The sequence below is a fragment of the Euprymna scolopes genome, chromosome 45 (genome assembly GCF_053919585.1).
Source record: "Euprymna scolopes isolate OS-2025 chromosome 45, ASM5391958v1, whole genome shotgun sequence".
Taxonomy (NCBI): Eukaryota; Metazoa; Mollusca; class Cephalopoda; order Sepiida; family Sepiolidae; genus Euprymna; species Euprymna scolopes.
The window spans coordinates 68,488,610-68,513,056 of NC_136526.1; the positions used below are offsets into that span (position 1 = coordinate 68,488,610).

The 24,447-nt window shown below is 36.0% G+C and overlaps 1 protein-coding gene across 2 annotated transcripts in view; it reads right to left on the reverse strand.

The window, feature by feature from the left end:
* The window catches only part of LOC145269875 (carboxypeptidase D-like), a 1,225,495-nt gene that overhangs the window by 504,626 nt on the left and 696,422 nt on the right, over window positions 1-24,447 (reverse strand). For both annotated transcript variants that reach the window (XM_080125621.1, XM_080125622.1), the window contains exon 3: window positions 11,519-11,772. In XM_080125621.1, coding sequence (XP_079981747.1) covers window positions 11,519-11,759 — 241 coding nt within the window. In that variant the 5' untranslated portion in view covers window positions 11,760-11,772. The remainder of the gene's footprint in view (window positions 1-11,518; window positions 11,773-24,447) is intronic.

A 24,447-nucleotide genomic window follows, 5' to 3' on the forward strand; every position in this document is an offset into this window, starting at 1 on the left:
AGCCCTGAAGACCAACACCCGTCAGGGAATTCGGAGAATTTCTCTTGAGATATGCGGTAATGTCAATGCGCGTGTTGCAGTTGTGGTTCACAGAAGAGGAGCATAGATCGAACACGTCATCAATTATTGAACTGTGTAAGAAACGTCATCAATTATTGAACTGTGTAAGAAACGTCATCAATTATTGAATTGTGTAAGAAACGTCATCAATTATTGAACTGTGTAAGAAACGTCATCAATTATTGAATTGTGTAAGAAACGTCATCAATTATTGAATTGTGTAAGAAACGTCATCAATTATTGAATTGTGCAAGAAACGTCATCAATTATTGAACTGTGTAAGAAACGTCATCAATTATTGAATTGTGTAAGAAACGACATCAATTATTGAACTGTGTAAGAAACGTCATCAATTATTGAATTGTGTAAGAAACGTCATCAATTATTGAACTGTGTAAGAAACGTCATCAATTATTGAACTGTGTAAGAAACGTCATCAATTATTGAATTGTGTAAGAAACGTCATCAATTATTGAATTGTGTAAGAAACGTCATCAATTATTAAATTGTGTAAGAAACGTCATCAATTGAACTGTGTAATAAACGTCATCAATTATTGAACTGTGTAAGAAACGTCATCAATTATTGAACTGTGTAAGAAACGTCATCAATTATTGAACTGTGTAAGAAACGTCATCAATTATTGAATTGTGTAAGAAACGTCATAAATTATTGAATTGTGTAAGAAACGACATCAATTATTGAACTGTGTAAGAAACGTCATCAATTATTGAAATGTGTAAGAAACGTCATCAATTATTGAATTGTGTTAGACACGTCATCAATTATTGAGTTGTGTAAGAAACGTAATCAGTTATTAAACTGTGTAAGAAACGTCATCAATATTTGAACTGTGTAAGAAACGTCATCAATTATTGAATTGTGTAAGAAACGTCATCAATTATTGAACTGTGTAAGAAACGTTTCAATTGTTGAACTGTGTAAGAAACGTCATCAATTATTGAACTGTGTAAAAAACGTCATCAATTATTGAAATGTGTAAGAAACGTCATCAATTATTTAACTGTATAAGGAACGTCATCAATTATTGAATTGTGTAAGAAACGTCATCAATTATTGAAATGTGTAAAAAACGTCATCAATTATTGAACTGTGTAAGAAACGTTTCAATTATTGAACTGTGTAAGAACCGTCATCAATTATTGAATTGTGTAAGACACGTTATCAATTATTGAATTGTGTAAGAAACGTCATCAATTATTGAAATGTGTAAGAAACGTCATCAATATTTGAACTGTGTAAGAAACGTCATCAATTATTGAACTGTGTAAGAAACGTCATCAATTATTGAACTGTGTAAGAAACGTCATCAATTATTGAACTGTGTAAAAAACGTCATCAATTACTGAACTGTGTAAGAAACGTCATCAATATTTGAACTGTGCAAGAAACGTCATCAATTATTGAACTGTGTAAGAAACGTCATCAATTATTGAATTGTGTAAGAAACGTCATCAATATTTGAACTGTGTAAGAAACGTCATCAATTATTGAACTGTGTAAGAAACGTCATTAATTATTGAATTGTGTAAGAAACGTCATCAATTATTGAACTGTGTAAGAAACGTCATCAATTATTGAACTGTGTAAGAAACGTCATCAATTATTGAACTGTGTAAGAAACGTCATCAATTATTGAATTGTGTTAGACACGTCATCAATTATTGAGTTGTGTAAGAAACGTAATCAGTTATTAAACTGTGTAAGAAACGTCATCAATATTTGAACTGTGTAAGAAACGTCATCAATTATTGAATTGTGTAAGAAACGTCATCAATTATTGAACTGTGTAAGAAACGTTTCAATTGTTGAACTGTGTAAGAAACGTCATCAATTATTGAACTGTGTAAAAAACGTCATCAATTATTGAACTGTGTAAGAAACGTCATCAATTATTTAACTGTATAAGGAACGTCATCAATTATTGAATTGTGTAAGAAACGTCATCAATTATTGAAATGTGTAAGAAACGTCATCAATTATTGAACTGTGTAAGAAACGTTTCAATTATTGAACTGTGTAAGAACCGTCATCAATTATTGAATTGTGTAAGACACGTTATCAATTATTGAACTGTGTAAGAAACGTCATCAATTATTAAACTGTGTAAGAAACGTAATCAATTATTGAACTGTGTTAGAAACGTCATCAATTATTGAATTGCGTGAGAAACGTCATCAATTATTGAACTGTGTAAGAAACGTCATCAATTATTGAACTGTGTAAGAAACGTCATCAATTATTGAACTGTGTAAGAAACGTCATCAATATTTGAACTGTGTAAGAAACGTCATCAATTATTGAACTGTGTAAGAAACGTCATCAATTATTGAACTGTGTAAGAAACGTCATCAATTATTGAACTGTGTAAAAAACGTCATCAATTACTGAACTGTGTATGAAACGTCATCAATATTTGAACTGTGTAAGAAACGTCATCAATTATTGAACTGTGTAAGAAACGTCATCAATTATTGAATTGTGTAAGAAACGTCATCAATATTTGAACTGTGTAAGAAACGTCATCAATTATTGAACTGTGTAAGAAACGTCATTAATTATTGAATTGTGTAAGAAACGTCATCAATTATTGAACTGTGTAAGAAACGTCATCAATTATTGAACTGTGTAAGAAACGTCATCAATTATTGAACTATGTAAGAAACGTCATCAATTATTGAACTGTGTAAGAAACGTCATCAATTATTGAACTGTGTAAGAAACAAACAAACAAACAAACATTTGAACCAAGTAATTTTTTGAACACTCGATCAAAAAAAAAAAAAAAAAAAAAAAGAGAGACGATGTCCATTCCTTAATCTGAGATATTACCATCTAGGAAGTATAAGAAAACTTCTCTCAGAATCTAACCGAAATAATTACATGTAAAACATCAAGTAATTATCTTTGTGACGTATATTAATGACGTCATTTACAGGGGAACAGTCTTTTTGAGGGATGTGGAAATAATTTAGAGCTAAGTCGTCGAACAGAGGAGTTAGAGTTTAGGAGCCGACCGGTCGAAATGGCTCGAATATAAAAAACGATGGACCAGCGTGCAGCTTTCCAATCGGGAAACTCTGGAAGAAAAAGGTGACCAAAATAAAATCGGAGACTCTGTCGTTCTTGGGAAGAATTTACATTGTAGATTTCCGTCAGGACAAGATGGACCACGTATTCTTCTTGATTGGCCAGATGTTAAAATTAAAATCAGTGTTATTCGCCCTTTATGTTGTAAAGGTAGTTATGTATATTATTGTCCCGTAATAAACTGTATTTAAATGTACAGACACGCACAACGAATATTAGATCGGATGATCAAATTGTCTATATATATACACGGATATATATATATATATATATATATATATATATATATATATATATATATATATATATATATATGCATGCACACACACGGATATATATGTATATATATACACGGATATATATACGGATATATATATATATAGGGATATATATATACGGATATATATACGAATATATATATATATATATATCCGTATATACATATATATATGTATATACGTGGATATATATATATATATATATATGGATATATACATATATATACGGATATATATATATACATGTACATATATATACGGATATATTACATACATGATCTGAAAGTTTCATATTTCCGTTGAAGATCTTGACAGTGCGATATTCCTAAAAACTAACCTCTGTCAGTGACGTGTTTCAGGAGCAGAGATGGGTCATTGAACTCTATAAAATTTCAATTTTATAGAGTTCAATGACGCATCTCTGCTCCTGGAACACGTCACTGATCTCTGCTCCTGAAACACGTCACTGACAGATGTTAGTTTTTAAGAATATCGCACTGTCAAGATCTGCAACGGAAATATGAAACTTTCAGATCATGTATGTAATATATCCGTATATATATGTACATATATATATATATCCGTATATATATACAAACCAAATAAAAAAAAATTTTCTGATACAACGCACGAAAGTCCTTTTTCCTTTCTTTCCTCAACTTGCGTATCTTCTTCCATCGTTCGTTCTCGTTCTAAGCTGTCCAACAAAAACTCCACTCAACCCTGCTTTAGAATTCTTCCGATTTAACAGTTACCAATTGTGCACATATGCAAATTAATAGCTCACGTTCACCAATGAGCGACCTACAAAATCATGCTTGTCTTTTCTTTTCTACATTTTCTGCTGCCATTTTACAGGCATAGCAAACACGAGGTCGATTTCGAGAGTGATGGTTTCTATTAATATTATTTCTGGCAAAATAAATCGAAGATGGTGATAACTATGTAGAAAAAAATAAATATAAATTCCGGGGCACAGAACAGCGTTTGCATTAATTTTACCACGTCTGTTTTTGTAGCTTTAAAGCCTTTGAAACGACGTCTCTATGATAAAGTGCACTCTAGACACATTGCATAACTTAAACATACAAGAGCCGAAGCTATCATCAAGCAAACGACACCAAACTCCATCTGTACTGTCGGTTCGTTAACCTATATTGCACTTCCGAAATTACAATTACGTAATCTTTGACGTCTGCAAATTGAATCAATGTTATTATTTACTGTTCTTAATTTTTCTTATCAAACATTTATCTTTTCGTTTCCAAAGCTTTCTAAAATTGTTTTTTTAGCTATGAAATATATATTTAATGTAGCTAACATACTCGACTCTTCGTTACCGTAAGGCCACGGTCTGTTAGATTATCATCTTTTTTCTATCATAAAATACCTTGTTTTCTCTCATTAATATTCGTAATTTTCTTTTCAGTTCGTCTTCTAATCTTTTCTTTTACATATTCACACGTATAAAAATCATCACGAATACATATTTTCCTTCATTATATCCCGACTTCCGTGATGACAAACATAGACTTTTCTCGCTATCGAAACCTCTTCTGTTTTTCATCCACAAAACTGCCGATGGAAAAGCGTCGTGCAGTAATTGTTTGGCGGACAGACGCACCATAATTATCCTGACAAAACTGGCAAATCATAATTAGATTCCAAACACCGTCGTCTCATCGTTATTCACACGCAATTCAAACGATCCACTTTACTGCCGTCGTCATGGCAATTATAATTCCAAAATAAGTCTCTCGTTAAGAGGAAACTCTATCAATAACGCATGCGTGACCGGATGTTTGCCAATATTCATACGTGACACATGTTTAAATCATAATTGAAATAATTGAGTATTGCTACTCAAATCAGACAAGATACAACCACGAAAAAAAATAACAACTGCAAACTTTGTTGACAAAGAAACCGAACAATAAAGCTCACATTTGTAGTCATGACAAAACATATAGCTACTTGGACGTAATGGTAGTTTACTTTTGCATTTTAAACTTAAATTCAAGCCATGGTAAACGCACAGGCAGTAAAGGAAAAGCATATAAAATCAATAGTTAATTCTTTGATATGACAGGTGCGCGTTCGAAATGAATGTTTCTGTTTAGGGCACAATTGAAGATAGCGGTTTCAATCCTACCCGAAGCCGGCCAGATTCTACTTGGGCAAAAACCTGGTGAGACGACAACAACTATGGAAGGCAGTAATTGTGGAGGATGCAGTTAGAAGATTCGGAACTCCTATCCCGTCGCGGTTACCACCTGACGAAGGCCAGATGAATAGTTGGCCGAAACGTCGTGAAACAACTAAAAAGATGAGGTAATAGTCCGCAATAAACAAATAAATAAATTAATCTACGACAATTTTAAATTCCTGTTCAAAAATGTTATTGCAAGCACGTCGTAGGAGTGTGAAATATTTGTTGATCTTCATTCAATCCCTGACAACTACCTAAAAAATGAAACAATTTGTTTTATATAAGCATTAAATATGATATAAATTGGGCGTTATAAAGATTTTTTTAAACTTCATTTCTTTCAATAGGTTATTCAGAAAGAAAAAAGCGGTCGGAAAGAATTAAGATTCAAAGAAAAAGACAAGAAAAATAATTATACATTTTTTTTTTTACATTTATTTTTTTTTTTACATTTATTTTTTTTTACATTTATTTTTTTTTTTACATTTATTTTTTTTTACATTTATTTTTTTTCTATATCCGCATTAAAAAGAATAGATCTAAAATATAGTTGTTTTTATTTTTCTCTGTCTATTAGTTTTTATGGGCATATTTTTTACGGGAAACCGAAAACTGTGTAGAATGCCATAAAGCAAACAAAATAAAAACACTTGCCGTTCGAGATTCACCGGAAGTTTCCGAACAAACAAAGATGGCGCCGATCTATGCAAACATTTTGTTTTTCCGGACTTGGTTTATTAATAACGTTGTAATGAAAGGCAGGCAGTTAAAACAATTATGCAAATCCAATAGCGAACACATAACAATTTACAAACTTTGAAAACAAAATTCTTGTACAAATAATAGGAAAGTGATCGCATTATCTTGCAAATGTAAAGATAAAGATCTGATAATAGTATGTCTTCTTTTTTACATGAAGTCACCACTTCTCAAGGCCCGGAGGCCACTCGGGGATAAGGGTTATTGTATGTACAGTAATCAATGGGACAATATCGCAGTAATCGTTAGTAATGGAGATCTGATAAAGTGTCTTACTTTAGGGAGCGGTTCATCAGGAATTTTTTATGTTTGACTTGAAGACACCCAAGTTGTAGTCAGGTGGGAAACAGGCAAACGGAAGAGAGTTCCACAGGCGTGCACTTCTAAGAAAGAAGCTTTGTTCATGGAATCTACGTTTTGGTTTAGGCACATATAGAGTGGGGAAAATTACTGACAGTGGTTTCAGCTAGACGGGTGATTGGCGAGGGGGATTGTTTGTTTCTTCTTTAATTAATCTGTATGTTAGCTTTGAAAAAAGCTAAATACTATTTTTGAAGGCCAAACTGCTTTTAAAAAGGTCAAATTCGCGAAATTTCATTTAAAAAATCCCATCTTGCAACCGTTTGATGTAGTTAGATTTTTGTATAGCATTATAATAATATATGATAATTTTTGCAATATAATAATATATGATTATTGTGTATTATAATTATATATTATACTTTTGCAATATATGATAATTGTGTATAATAATAATAATAATAATAATAATAATAATAATAATAATAATAATAATAATAATATATGATAATTGTTCAAATAGTGTGAAAACGGAACTCATAATGATTTCGTCGAGCAACAATTCTTCATTGAAGAAGTCAGAAAATGTTACGTAAAATAGGAAACATTAAACTTACGAATCTTTTGTCGAATTCAAGAATATACATGGAATTTCGAACTGAATTCGTTTTTCTATTAAAACAAGAATTATATTTGTATTTCAAACGGAATCTTATTCAAGTATTTAAGTCGCAATGTATTTTGATATTGGGAAAGGGTTAGTTTTATACTTCCGGGGTTTCGTATGTGTTTTCAGGTATATAAGATGCCGTTTGACTCTATTCCCATATCCAACCCGGCGATTTATACACTCGAAGAAGGCCGGAGATTACACCGGCCGACGAGTTGTGCAAGCAACATTCCAGATAAAAACATTAGTCCGGGTAATCCAAAAACAATTCTACTAAACATCAGAATTGCGATTCGAAGAAAATGATATAAAAAATTGGCTAGATTAAATAATTTAAACTTGTTGCTAGATGTCACTTTGTATTTCGCCCGTGATTGTTGTGATAATTGCAATGGTTGTGATGACAGTTGAGAGTTGCGACCATTCTTTTTTTTTACACGGTGGTCACCACTTATCAAGGTCCGCAAGCGACTCAGGGATAAGGGTTATTGCAAGTACAGGACGTTAGTGTGGAGATTTAATGAAGTGTTTACTTAAGAGGGTGGTTCATTAGGAATTTGTTTATGTTGGACTTGAAGACATCCAGGTTGTAGTCAGGTGGGAAGCAGGCAGACGGAACAGAGTTCCACAGGCGTTCAGTTCTAAGAAAGAAGCTTTGTTCATGGAATCTACGTTTTGATAAAGAGGTGGATTCAGCTAGACGGGGGTTTTTCGTGAAAGATTGGCGAGGGGGGACCAGAGATTGGAGTTCAGACGAGCACCTGCCATGGAAATAACGATAAAATAAGGATAGGCTCGCAACGTTTTTCTGTGGGAGATAGGTTGCAGGGAGGAGAAAAGGGCATCCCCCACTAAGCCACAAAGTCTATTTTGTACTCTGTCAAGGCAGGATAGGCTGTTTTTAGCAGCTCTTGCCCGTATATGACAGCAGTATTCCATCCTTGGACGTACTTGGCTTTTATATAGATAGAGAATTGCATCAGCAGTGAGATATCTTCTGGAGCGGTAGAAGGATCCCATCATCTTACCAGCGACTTTGGCAACAGACTTGATGTACGTGTTCCATTTCAGATCAGGAGTAAAGGACAAAACAAATCTTGCGTTTAGAAAAATTGGATGTTTAAAGAAATAACTCTGTCGCACAGAGAAGAAACTAATTAAATTGCGAATATAAATTCAGTTGGTCCAAGCAGGAATAGACAGTATCCATCCAGTCAGAGAAACTTTGAATTGTAAAGAAGTCCAGGTAAGAGAATGATAGTATTGTACCAGTCAGGATCAGCAGAGTTTTACAACAATAACAAGAATTACCTGTGACGTAAGGTTTGCATAGCATATAACAAAGAAACGGTTATAATATATGATCGTAAAACATGGAGGAAAGAAGATGAGTCAAAGTCAATTGACTGAGGACATAACGTGGAATAGATACATTATAACTTTACGCTCATGTTAGCTAACGCGCGCAATATAGTAGGATGTAGAAGTCAAAGTGAGCGTTGAAAACTCCGAGTTGAAGAAAAAAATAAGGATATATAATTATAACCGAAGCTTGGCGTTTGCTTTGGAGGGAAGAAACAGTCATCTTACAGCGTATTATAGACCCTTCAATCAAGGCCAACCATTAGAAGGCATGCTTCCCTTTGTTGGTGTTCCACGCAGACAGCGATGTTTAAAGAATGTTCCATAAAATGTTAACTATGTGTATTTGTTTATGTGTAAACACTCATACACGCAAGCACAAAGAAAACGAACTGAGACTATATATTGACAATGCAGAAAAGAGAGCATTACACGTACATTAAAAGAAGCGCATTATACACACTAGACGATCCACTAATCGACGCAATCACTTATACAACATACGCATTATATTTTGTGTCGTTCATGTTTCATGATGAACTCCACGATCAAGTATCATTACCAGCGTCTAGACTAGCGGCGTGCGAGTCCGAAGTATGTTTAGATTTTCAGATTGGCAACAAACCATCGTCCAATCAAATTAGCTCTTTCGTTTTGGGCGAGTAGGCGCGCACAGAAGCGGATGTCACGTGCGAGTAATAGATTGAAGAAATTAAAAAATCAGTCCTGCGTCAACTTTCGAAAAGAAATGATTGTGTCGGCTCCGGTCAACCGCCGAAGAAAACGCAAACGGAAATAAAACAGAATTTTTATCTCTGTAGAAACATTCTTGAAAGATAAAAGAGATAGAAAAGCAACTGATTCTTCTAATTGTCTCAATAAGACGCGAAACGAATTATTTTGTCATAAGAGATTAAAAGCCGACTCAAAATCGGAATATATTATTTCTAAAAGTGCACATCTGTTGCACTGTGGTAGCCCCCCCCCTCTCGCGAGAGGAGAACGCAATATTATATGATCCATTAAATACAGTACAGTGTATTTGATATATTTAAGGAAGGTCATATTATTTGAGCACCGTGAATTCGACATATTCAAGGAAGGCATAAGGCTATAATACGCGAGCATCGTTCCTTCAATATATTCAAAGAAATAATCATGCTGTTATGTATTTCAGAGCGGAACATTTTAGGACTTTATCGATCTGGATGAAAAAGTTGGCGACTTTATCGATCTGGATCTTAAAGTTGGCGATTTTATCGATCTGGATGTAAAAGTTGGCGACTTTATCGATCTGGACGAAAAAGTTGGCGACTTTATCGATCTGGATGAAAAAGTTGGCGACTTTATCGATCTGGATGAAAAAGTTGGCGACTTTATCGATCTGGATGAAAAAGTTGCCGATTTTATCGATCTGAATGAAAAAGTTGGCGAAGAAATGATCTTTCTTGGTATCAACTTTTATCAGTTGTTGATAAACTAGGTTTGCTTTTTCTTCAGAAATTAAAATTTGAACTTTGACTTTAAGATTGGTGCGCATCAACCCACGTGACTTGCATCTTACAACTAAGAACTTTTAGTAACTCTTATTTCTGCTGATCTCTGTCGTGATTTCTTCTTCCGCTTTTCTTCTTGATTAATTAGTTGACTTTTATAAAAAAAACAAAAAATAAAAACAAACAACAACAAAAAAAAAGAATTTATAAAATACTAAGTCTGACACGTTACACCAACGCCAAAGAGACAAACGACTAAGAACTGACAAAATAAAACGTTTAAAAAACAGTAAGTTAAACTAGCATCAACGTTTTCTAGGTCAAACATGACGTCATCGTCGCAGTAGTAGTAGAAAAGGGTAAAATGAAGGAACAATTTTTTTTGCTATCCTCACTGTAGAAAAGGGTCCAGTTGAGGGTGAAGGAATGAATGTTTTTGGACAATTTTTCGATATTTGTCTGCTGAAGGTGCGAGCTTGAAACTGATACCGATCTGACGAAAATCCGTGGCCCGTGTCGAAAGTTTAGCGCGACATACAAACACACACACACACACACACACCCACACACACACACACGCAAACACACACAAACACACCCATGTTCGCGTTTATATATATAGATAACTATGATTACGGATCCGTGTTCATTCGCCTCCACCTTTGATATGCATGCTGCTTGCTAACCGGCCACTAACACTTCCAGTCAGCACACATGGAATATGAAGACCATTAGCCCATACACAGCTCGGTATAACGTGAACATCTCCCCCCCCCCCCATAGCTTTTCATTTGATGGGATAGAGCTGGGTGACGCATTTTCGCTGGTAGACTCACTTACCCATGTTTATATACAGATATGTGAGCGAATATGTAACAATGTACATATATAATATAGACGACTATATGACAAAACAACGAAACAAGGTTCTACGGGAACATCATTATCATAATACAGACTGTAATTTAGCACTTCATTGTTACCACTTCGTGTGACGTCATCTAGCAAATACACTTAAGAAAGATAAGTACAAACCTCTAAATACTATTTTATTTTGAAGCTAATATCATTTTAAACGTTAGCTTTTCTTCCTGATACAGCCAGATTCATATGAAGGTCCGTCGGACTATATAACTGCGAGTACTGTGTCTAACGCATATGGCGAGGTTTCTTCTACATGAAATGGGATGTGAAGTCTATCGTCAGACGCAATTGGAATAAAAGAAGAAACGTGAGCGAGGTGGTAGGATTAGAGTAAAGCTTCGTCACTTACCTTCCACAGATTCGCCGATGGAATGTAGTTTCGTGATGTTTGGAAATCGGAGGTTCACATACCTCATGTACTTCCGCAGCTCAATGTTACTGTGGTGTCCGAAGTCCAGCTCTGCCTCCACTCGGCTCTGCATCCGGGTCATCGCTACCAACAGGAGTAAAAGCAGATTGGTCAGTAGCGAAGACCAGGAGTGAAGTGAAAGGAGGCAATGAGTTGGCGTGGGGACCACACTGGAACGCATCGTGGAGGTACACCTGGAAAGGGAAGAGCGTGAGAACGGACGTGAGAACGGACGTGAGAACGGAGAAAATGACGTTCATTCGAGATACGATTAACAAGAAAAAATATGTAAAAGATTAAGGGGAACAAGATAAAGAAAAATTAAAACAATAAAAACCGAGATGGAGAAAAAACACCATCTAAAAAAAAGTGAGAAAAAAAATTAAAAAAACGCAAAAAAGAAAAAGAGATAAATTTACGAAAGGAGATAATAACAAAAGTGTGAAGAGTAGGAGAAAAGAAAGAAAATATAACGAGAAGAATGAATAAGAAAGAGGAGAAAAGGAAGAAGAAGAAGAAGAAGAAGAAGAAGAAGAAGAAGTATAATATATTTCTATTATATAAAACCATACAATACAACAGTTTATTAACACCAGTATTTTCTCTTCTCATTGTCCAAGTTCATCCTCTGTCCGAATAAACCAACAACAATATAGTTTTATTTGCGTTTTGGAGTTATCGTTTACATCTGGCTATGGTCAAGTTTCACCCAGCTTCCAAACGCGGAGACGATATCTTCTGTGCTAATTTAGCCAAATCATTCCTCCGACTCTTAACTCTAAACTAAAACTTGTATCTTCAAACTATATAATTACGTCATAAATACACGTACACATGACCTAATGCCATCGTTTTTTTTTACTAGCGAGGGGTACCCGGCGTTGCCCGGGTGTTTGGAGGTGTGTATGGTTTTGGGTAAACCAAAACTCCGGGGGGGGGGTAAAAATAAAAAAAATGTTTTGGTAGGTAAGTATGAGGATCGAGCCCGAAGCCTTGAGGCAAAGTTGTAAATTAAAGTGTAAAAAAAAAGAGTGCGACGGTTTTAACCATTGGGCCACCGCGAGATGCTAACGGAAAAACGTTTGAATTTATTTAATTACTTGGATTTGGCGGGTGCACGTTTTAATGACTTAATGAGTTCAACTTTTGACTGCAGGGTAGCATTTCATTTAGTGCGGGAATATTTTTTTCCTCCAAGACGGTGGGGGTAGAGGGAAGATTATAGGAAAAAGCCTAACCTACATGCGGCGAGCAAAAAATGTTGAATATTTATCTTCCCGAAGTCGAGCAAATTAAATAGACAGGCGAGCTCCGTTGTTAACTCTTAGATATTACGATTTACATGTGATATAAAAAGTTTTAAAAAGTTGTTAGGCGACCGACCGCTTCTCTAAAAAAAAAACCTTTATTGGACATACACAGAAAGCGAACATACATTTTCACTTTTATATATGTATAGATGTTCTGACATTCTTAGCTCGCATTCCCGATACATTTCTACCATAAATATTTTTATCTGTAAAGTACAGTTTCCTTAGAATAAATTTCCACATTTTTTGTAGAGACATTTAAAATTGTCGCAGACTCTTAAAAATTAGGTATGCCATTGCGAAACATCTTATGAGTTGACAGACCAATTTTTATAATTTCAGGACAAAAAAAAAAGAAATACGCAAAAGGCGGAGAGAGTAGGACCAAGCTGGGACCTGGTGAGGGTGAAAAGTCTGACTCAAGATTCGGCTGTTTCTGTTGCAATGTGAACTAAAACATTTAAAAGATCGAAAGGAAGAAACACATGAGGAAAGAAAGGTAAATTGAATAAAAAAAACAGTGAAAAAAGGATAGAAAGGACAAATAAATAAAGGAAGAAATAAAGAGAAAGGAGGAGAGAAAGAGAGAGGAGAATAGCGAGATAAACAAAGCGGGAGGAAGGGGCAGGAACAGAAAGTAATAAAAAAAAGAAAGAAACAGATATATACAGAGAAAGAGAAAGAAAAAGAAGGATTCTACGACGTTCTTGAAAACAAAGGCCGAATTTACGCGCAACAAAAGGTATAGTTATCATTAAACATGTTTGTATTGCAGCAGACAGCCACCTGCTCCCCCGACGTCGTGGTGGGCGTCTCATATGATGACATCATTACAAACTGTTGACAGGAGGCAGAATTATCTACGAGCACGTCACGAGTTTACACTGAAAAATCGAAAAATCCCGCTGCGAACGTCGGAATAGTAGACATTAATATTGCAATTCTGATGAAGACCTGCTTGAGACTGCAGGAGAAACACATGACAGTGGCCGAATGGATGAGAAGGTTTTAGTATTTGTTCGCAGTTATCGGAATAATTAATTGTCATTTTGGTTGAATCGACGTGATTTTTAATCTCATTTGTTGCTGAATGTTTTTTTTTTTTTTTTTTTTTTTACAAATTTTAATATGTGCGGACTGTTATCCTTATCCTTATAGTGACTGTTTTTTATTCCCACTTTTCGACCAACTCATCCTCTGGCCTTTTTAAGATGATTAACCGCGACATGGCCCGTGGTGCTGTGAATAGAGGCGGTGAGTCTCTATAGTTCCCGGTGAAAACAATTAAGATGATTCATTTCAAAGGATTCCAAAAATAAAAAATAAATATAAAATATAAAATTTAATCAGTTATTTTTCAACGCCGCCACCACCACCACCACCACCACCACATAGACACACATTTAAATTGACCTTGTGTCTAACTCTGTCTTCATAAGAATGCAAATAAACAGGTACACTACTGTCGCGGCTTGGCCGCTAACAAACAACAACAACAACAACGACGGCATTACAAACGACCAGCAATTAATAGACTCTACCAAAATCAGCAGTAGCAAGTAAACAACAACAACAACAACGACGGCATTACAAACGACCAGCAATTAATAGACTCTACCAAAATCAGCAGTAGCAAGTAAACAACAACAACAACAACGACGGCATTACAAACGACCAGCAATTAATAGACTCTACCAAAAATCAGCAGTAGCAAGTAAACAACAACAACAACAACGACAGCATTACAAACGAACAGCAATTAATAGACTCTACCGAAATCAGCAGTAGCAAGTAAACAACAACAACAACAACAACAACAGCGCGACAGACGACAACCAATTGAGGGCCTTTCGCCAAAAATCATCAGCAGCAGCAATGTCGGCGGCTGTCACGTGATTTCAGGGCCCCGTTGTAGAAAAGAAATTTAAAAAAAACATCTTTTCTACAACAATAACAAAAACAACAAACTTTAATTTCCTGGAAAAAACTTTGAAATACAAACAACGAAATCCTTCAGCATCGACTGCTCGTAAAGAACACATACGGGAATTAATATTAACTGTTGTTTATAAATAGAAACAATTTCCTGCCCGTCCCCGGTATCTAGCAGCCCTCTGAATATTTTCGGCGATATTTTCGCCGCTCGTTGGCTTGGTTTTTTCGGCAAAGCTCTGCACTTGCTCACGGTTCCCTAACCGTTCGACGCTCGCGCAATCACTGTGACTCCAGTCTCACCACTGTAGCAGTCCAGTCCACTACCACTACAGTGGCTCCGGTCTCCACGCCGTAGAAGTCCACTACCACTACAGTGGCTCCGGTCTCCACGCCGTAGAAGTCCACTACCACTACAGTGGCTCCGGTCTCCACGCCGTAGAAGTCCACATCATCACCACGACTCTGGCCTCCATGTCGTCTGTACCTTTCATACACTGACTTCTTCCTTCAGTGTCAGTCCGATCCGAACGTCCGTCCGTACTTGATGAACACTGAACCCTCAGTGTTGCTAATTCGTTCGTCTGTACCTCTCATACACTGACTTCTTCCTTCAGTGTCAGTCCGATCCGAGCGTCCGTCCGTACTTGATGAACACTGAACCCTCAGTGTTGCTAATTCGTTCGTCTGTACCTCTCATACACTGACTTCTTCCTTCAGTGTCAGTCCGATCCGAGCGTCCGTCCGTACTTGATGAACGCTGAACCCTCAGCGTTGCTAATTCGTTCGTCTGTACCTCTCATACACTGACTTCTTCCTTCAGTGTCAGTCCGATCCGAGCGTCCGTCCGTACTTGATGAACACTGAACCCTCAGTGTTTGCTTATTCGTTCTTCTGTACCTCTCATACACTGACTTCTTCCTTCAGTGTCAGTCCGATCCGAGCGCCCGTCCGTACCTAGTGGATGCTGAAAACTCAGTGTTGCCAATTGTCCGTCCGTTCCTCTCATAGCCTGAGGCTAACGTATCAGTAACATCTCAGTCGGACCCAAGTCAAACAATCACCCGCATCAGTTACCACGCCGATTCCTCCGACGTCATTCCAGCTTATGGCGAACCGACAAGCATCCCCCTTACCGAATACACCGGCGACGGATCTCGGACCAGCATCGCCCAGTGAACAAATTTGCATTTGCCACCCTTTCGTTTGTTTAAATAAAAGGCGAATCTTCGTCTTTAAACTAAACCACCAGAGTTTGTCATTTCTTCTTTGTCCTGTTGTTTCATTCCTTGTCCTTGTGTCTGATATATATTTAGTTGCACGGTCAGTTGGCTAACCACCTTCAGGCCTCCCCGCAACACTACCAACTACTAACTGCCATGGCTAATGATACACTATTTGGAAGTACCCCTCTTAAGCTCTACAGTTTAATTTTCACAAAAAACATGATTTGGAACAAATACTGTCGCCCCTCCATGGGATTAATGGACAATCTTATGACGTCACTTCATCTCGTGACGTCACATCCGGTAACGAGTACCAGTGCCTGGAGTCAGAGATTGGTACGCGGCCAAAGAGGCCGTATGCAAACGTCCAACAGTTGAGGAATGGTATTGCTCAACCCGCCTTGCCTGTAATATATGTGAATACATGTTTGGTTCTAAGAGTCTTGTGTTCCTTTCGTTTTTATTACCATTTAACACCACAACAAATACATTGAGGTCATTGCCAAGACTGCTGCAAAGAAGGTGGGTCTTCTCTCCCAGGCTAGAAATTTACGTGTATCTGAAAAGCCCACGCATCTCTACAAAGCCACTAGTCGTCCACTAGAAATGAAAAAAGCAACAAAATCCCACCCCTACACTGTCGAAATTCCTAGATGCTGTAAAGTCTTCTACCTGAACAGCTTCTTCCCTCGAACTACTAGGCTTTGGAATTCCCTCCCGAGCCACTGCTTTCCTACCTGTACTGACATGCAGAAGTTCAAGTGTAATGTGAACATATATCTCCCTGTCTCTGTTTTATATTCTCACTAGGAAAGACTGAATTGGAAGTGTCTATCGCTATAACTAGATATTTTCTTCAAAGGCTTGAAAAAATGGATAAGCCTCAAGTTTGCTAAGTCAAAACAAAAGGACATTTATATCCTGACTCAAAGAAGAAACGAGGAAGTTTTTTTTTTTTTTTTGTAATGGACTTCTTTCCTAATCAGAGAACGTTATTAAACGAATAATTATGTGTATTTTTTTCAGGTTATTCTTGCAGGAAAATGAGGAAATAAATTCCTCTCTATAAGAAACCCTCTCGGAACATTATTTCAGATAATAAGTTATCTTTTTGTGCAGATATTTAAACTAACCTACCCGAGAGGACTTTTATTTTAAATATAAATGACATTACAATGCAAGCTTAAATTTCAAACAAAGGGAGCGAACTCTTTTCGAGTTTGCTGAAGTATTTCGACGTAATTGCTTAAGTATTTCGACGTAATTGCTTAAGTATTTCGACGTAATTGCTTAAGTATTTCGATGTAATTTCTTAAGTATTTCGACGTAATTGCTTAAGTATTTCGACGTAATTGCTTAAGTATTTCGACGTAATTGTTTAAGTATTTCGATGTAATTGCTTAAGTATTTCGACGTAATTGCTTAAATATTTCGATGTAATTGCTTAAGTATTTCGACGTAATTGCTTAAATATTTCGATGTAATTGCTTAAGTATTTCGATGTAATTGCTTAAATATTTCAATGTAATTGCTTAAATATTTCGATGTAATTGCTTAAGTATTTCGATGTAATTGCTTAAATATTTCGATGTAATTGCTTAAGTATTTCGATGCAATTGCTTAAATATTTCGATGTAATTGCTTAAATATTTCGATGCAATTGCTTAAATATTTCGATGCAATTGCTTAAGTATTTCGACGTAATTGCTTAAATATTTCGATGTAATTGCTTAAGTATTTCGACGTAATTGCTTAAGTATTTTGATGCAATTGCTTAAGTATTTCGATGTAATTGCTTAAATATTTCAATGTAATTGCTTAAATATTTCGATTAAATTGCTTAAGTATTTCGACGTAATTGCTTAAATATTTCGATGTAATTGCTTAAATATTTCGATGCAATTGCTTAAATATTTCGATGCAATTGCTTAAGTATTTCGACGTAATTGCTTAAATATTTCGATGTAATTGCTTAAATATTTCGATGCAATTGCTTAAATATTTCGATGCAATTGCTTAAATATTTCGATGTAATAGCTTAAGTATTTCGACGTAATTGCTTAAATATTTCGATGCAATTGCTTAAATATTTCGATGCAATTGCTTAAATATTTCGATGTAATTGCTTAAATATTTCGATGTAATTGCTGAAATATTTCGACGTAATTGCTTAAATATTTCGATGCAATTGCTTAAATATTTCGATGTAATTGCTTAAGTATTTCGATGTAATTTCTTAAATATTTCGACGTAATTGCTTAAATATTTCGATGCAATTGCTTAAGTATTTCGACGTAATTGCTTAAATATTTCGATGCAATTGCTTAAATATTTCGACGTAATTGCTTAAATATTTCGATGCAATTGCTTAAATATTTCGATGTAATTGCTTAAGTATTTCGATGCAATTGCTTAATTATTTCGATGTAATTGCTTAAGTTTTTCGACGTAATTGCTTAAATATTTCGATGTAATTGCTTAAGTATTTCGACGTAATTGCTTAAGTATTTCGACGTAATTGCTAAAGCATTTCGATGTAATTGCTTAAATATTTCGATGTAATTGCTTAAATATTTCGACGCAATTGCTTAAATATTTCGATGTAATTGCTTAAGTATTTCGACGTAATTGCTTAAGTATTTCGATGTAATTGCTTAAGTATTTCGACGTAATTGCTTAAGTATTTCGACGTCATTGCTTAAATATTTCGACGTAATTGCTTAAATATTTCGATGTAATTGCTTAAATATTTCGATGTTTCTAAAAAAAAATAAAAACCTGCGTTGATTGAAATCTCATACCACATCAGTAAGTACAAAATAATTCTCAACCCGTCCGTCTTTCTTTCTATCTTTCGTAATTGTTACCACACAAAGGACTTTCTTTGTAGCTGAGAGAAAAATGCTCCCGACTAACCTAACAAGCAGCAAAATCACACCCTTACAATGTCGAAACCTCTAGTGGCTGTAAAGTCTTCTATTCCAATATTTTTTTCCTTCGAACGACTAGTCTTTGGAATTCTCATCCAGGTCCCTGCTTTCCTGGCTGTACTGACATGCAGAAGTTCAAGTGTAATATGAACAAATATCTCGATGCCTAGCTCCCTACATAATATCCCTGTAAAGTTTATTCCATTAGTAGCTCCTTACGTCACTGTCGCACTGTGCCTTATTTTGCAAAATAATCTCTCAATTATTATATTTCAACGATGTCAGTCGTCGTTTTAAAGACAATATAAAACGTCTTTGTACCTTTGCTTCAGGCCTAGGCTTCACTGTTTAGAAATGACAATTGGAATTTTATATTGATAAGAGAAGACACACAAGGTAGGTGACACAAACCTTACATAGAAATTGAAAAGTAATATTAAAATCAGATGAGCTATGAATGTAATAAAATTGATATGTAGACAAGAAAAAATATTTAGGGTTTAAAATAGACTTCGTAGCCTCGTAGAGGATGCCCCTTTCTCTTCCCTGCAATAAGTAATAAAACACTTGAATAACGAATATCACGACTGCTCTCGTCGAATTCTCGTAGATTCTCGCGAGACTCCGTTCGTCTCCAATGCCGCCGTCACGTGGTTGTTGACACCTTTAGAAATAAGCACGTTCGCTAATTTAGTTTGCGCTACTTATCCAGAAATCAACCTAAAAATCTTTATGATGTACGTACCAGTAACAAAACGAAAATGTCATATTCCAAAAATCATATAAATTGATCAAATAGTTTTTTAAAACTAGAATATCAGGTTTTATGAGCAAGCAAGTTTGTGTTTTGCTCCGCCATGTTATTTTGAGTAAAATAAGACAACTCAATTCCTAAAAGAGACGCTGCGAGCCTTTCTCTGCTTTATCATAATTTTCATGGCAAGTGCTCGTCTATGGGCCAATCTATGGTCTCCCCGTCGTCACACTTTCACGAAAAACACTCGTCTATCTGAAACCACTATCAATAATTTCCCCACTCTTTACTTGTGCCTAAACGTAAACGTAGATTCTATGAACAACGCTTCTTTTTTTAGAACTGCACACCTATGGAACTCTGTTCCGTTGTCCTGCTTTCCGGCTGACTACAATATGGTCGTCTTCAAGTCCAATGTAAACAACATTTTGATGAGCCTAAAGTAATCCAATTTACCAAATTTACACTTCTAACGACTACTATGATATTGCCCTGTTAGCTACTGTACACTCTTTAACCCTTATCCTCGACTGGCATCTGGGCCTTGATAAGTGGTGTCTCTTATGTAAAAAAAGGAGCTCATAGATTTTTTGTTGTATATCAGTCCATATAACAAGGGTGTACATACTTACGTATGTGCATACATATTTATAAATGTCTCTGTTATCTTTTAGTGGGTATAATGTTTATACAGTAGAACCCCGGGATACGGTGGCACTAGGACACGTTCTTTCAGGTTACGATGTAGAATACACTGTAATCCAGCCCATGGTTACGCATTTGCCCCGCCTTACAGTGTTATTTATTATGAGAGATATTCTTATTTGATTATATACATGTGTATTATATACTGTACTGTATTTTGTTTGTAATTTTAATGCCGTATCCCGGGGTTCTACTGAATACATTCAGTTAATATAATTGCAATGTTATTTTTCATTAAGTGGCTACGGAAGAATGGTTATACAGTGTATAACTTATACACATAAACGAAACTATTAAAAGGGATAAATAAGTGCAGTTACAAAATATATTGGTAAATCTCTAATAAACCCTCAGATATAGTATTGCACTCCGGAATATACGCCATTGTTTACAAGAAGGTACACAGCTAATAAAGAAAAATATTACAGACAAATGACACCCTAATATTCACACGCAACACAAAGTGACATTTCCAGGGCATTCATATACTTTAGATCAGATCAGCTGACGAAGAATATCAACAAAGAAGGACAGAGATTAATTTTAACTGTTACTCTTTTTTAACATCTTTTCTTTTTACAAAGGGATCACCATATATCATGTTCCGAGGCCACTAGAGGATAGGGGTAATGTGTATATTGTGGTCATACGGACAGTGTAATAGAAGTCGTTTGTAGTTATAATTTGATATAATCAGAGTATATACGAGGAGTGTTGAATAAGAACTTGTTTACGTTGGACTTGAAGATAATGATATTGTAGTCAGCTGGCAAGCGGACCAGCGGAATAGAGTTCCACAAGCAGGCAGTTCTAGAAAAGAAGATTTGTTTAGAATTAGAAAACGATAGAGAGTGGGCGAATTTATTGATAATCGTTTTGTCTAGACGAGTGCTTTTTTGTGGAAGAATGGCGTTAACATTCCTGCTATATATTTTTAACAGAAATGTTTCGTCTGCAAAAATACATTTCGCCTCGATACATATTTTCTAACATTCTATTTTCTTAATATCAAAAACAATCTTTCAGTTATTTTTTTTTATTACATTTTCACCCCAAACAAGGCATATTGCCACTTTGGTGTATGGGGGATACTATCAGGGGCAGCAACTACTGGAGCACTATGTTGGGATTTGGACAGCAAGATGTCGGTTCCCGTTACACTTGAACTTCTGCATGTCAGTACAGTTAGGGAAGCGGGGACCTGAAATGGAATTCCAGAGTCTAGCGGTTCTGGGGAAGAAACTACTGGAGTAGAAAGATCTTTTACATCTAGGGATCTCTGTGTGGGGGTGGGATTTAGCTGCCTGTCGGGTTTCTCGAGGGTGTCTACGTCGTAGGGGAACAAGTGTCTGCAGTTCGTCAGAGCATTCACCATTAAAATACTTGTAGAACAGGCAGAGGGATGCAACGTTTCGTCGATGGGGCAGAGACTGAAGCTTAGATGCCAGTTCAGGACCAATCAGATTGGCGACTCTCTTTTGAACCTTGTCTAGGAGCGAAAGACTAGCAGCAGATGCACCAGCCCAAATGTGACAGCAATATTCCATACATGGGCGAATGGTGGTCTTATAGAGGTACAGGATACTTTCAGGTGTCAGTAGTTTTCTAGCACGGTAGAGAGAGTCTACCTTTTTTGCAGCGGCCCTGGCAATGTTTTCAATATAATTGTTCCAACTCATGTTTCCTGTGAACGTTAGGCCAAGCAATTTGAAAGATGTACTCTCGGACAGGGAGTCACTGGCGATTGCTATTGGTGACAGAGAAGGTTTCTTGTAATTATTGAAGGAAACCAGTTTAGTCTTGGCAGCATTAAATGTGACCATCCATTTATGTCCCCATTCCACTACAGAGTGGAGGTCATCCTTTAGTGTTTTTACCATTTCTTTAGTTATGCGTTCCCCGGCAGTGGTCTATATAACAAGGAATACAACCACAATAAGACCACTATATCTTAAGCCATCCGCCAATACTACCAAAGAAATATGAATAAAATACTTACTACAGAAATAGTATTTTAAGAATTGAGGAATACCTGCTGATAAAGAATGTGACCTCAAAGTAAAGTACAGAATTGAGCTCAAGTTCAGCTTCTATCGAGGAAAGTACACATATTGACGTGCAAATTAATGAATATGTAACGTGACCGTTCGAGGAGCGATACTGCTTCTCATTGGGAGGTTGAAATCCCTTAAAACTCTGAGTAAGACTGGGTAAATATGCTGAGATTGTCTGGTAAATGTTAATTGAATCCCGGACATCGGCAGGTGACCTATAAAAAGGGCAGAGTTATTGTTGTTGATAAAAATATAGACAGATATTTTTATGTTTGGCACAATAACAGGAAATGGCAGAATAAGGAACGATGATATTGTCTGGCCTGAAGAACCTTGGCTCATACGTGCTGGGTTTCTGAGTAGAGAAAATTGACAGGATTTGACCCCTGGGGTCGTGTGAAAGGATTTCATTTTTGATCCCAGATTTTCGAAACGGCGAACGGATTGTGGTGGTGCACACACGCAAATGTATCTTGTGACTGGTTTTGGTTGGTTCAGCAGATCACCAGAACCACTTCAGTGACCTTAGTATCAGAACGGCCACCTGGGTCGAAATCGACAGATTTAAGCCAATTCTTGAGAGGGACACACACAGCCAGAACGCCCTAGACCCCCTCCATCTATCCTGACCGCCATCCAGAGAATGAATAATAAGATTTTGTGAGACTTAAATGTTTTGGTGAACTGACGATGTACATATGTAAAAATCTGTAACTTTTGTGAAATTAACTTTAGAAACTCTGAGTGTCTGTCTTCTTTCTTTTCCGGCGCGCATGCGAAGCTTTACTTTTGCTTTTCAGCAGAAATCAACACAGAGCTGAGACGCTGAGTATTTTATGTGAAGATCTCCCGGAAGAGACCATCACGAGCCACAGTTTCCAATGATGTTAGAGGTCAGTTGCTGACCTGAGCACGGGAGGCCTGTCACATTTTTTTTTTCAATTTTTCACGATCGTCTTATTTTCAAATGTGTGTTTCATGTGTTTTTGTTTTTCTTCTACCGTCGCTGCGTTTTTCTTTACGTTTTCTCTTTCTGCCTCTCTCTTTCTATATATTTTTTCTTTTTCGTGTTCGTCGTGTACTCTTTTTTTTCAGTCTTTTCCGCGGCAACCAATGTAAGAAATTTTAAGTCAATTTTACCTTCAGGGTCAAAATCACGGACACCGATTGTGAGGTGTAAATATAGAAAACAATGAAGGCTATATCAATGCGGTTCGTAAGAAACACCGTGGATGCGGGTTAACATATAAAAGAATAATGACAATATTAGAAAAAATTTACTATAATTTTCATAATATTACAATTATTTACCAATATTATCTGTTATACAAGATGATAAGCATTGATACCCCTATTTTTGAGAGTTGTATCTCTTCTTCAGGGGATGAAATTAAAAAAAGAAGCGTGTACAACTATTCGGCGAACGTAATATAATCGAAAATTATTGAAAATTCTTTCTGATATTTTCATTATTCTTTTACTAGCTGAGCGCCCGGAGAATGCGCTTTAACATGATATTTTAATTTATGCAAATTGAGCATGTAATAGGATAGGATTATTCATCTATTGATCATTATATACCCGGTGGACTAATTGGCAAATTAATAAATAAACAAATAAATAAAACATAATATATCGTCCGTCAAATTCCGTCTGTGTTTGTTTACAATATCACGTCAGCTGATATTTGGGCTTGACGACGAATGCCCTGGAAAAGTCACTTCTGATTAATATTTAGTTTTAAAATATGCAAACGAAGAAATAGATTGCGACGATCTTCAATGGTACCTCTTCTATTATTGTAAAGTGAACGCATTAATAAGAAAAAAACAAATAAAATGGTGAGATACACCCTACCTTGAACAGACGATCATTCGATCTGTAGTCGAATACTCTATCACTGAGCTATATATCCAGGTGACAATATCTCTGTTTTTTAACGAAATAATGATTTGCTG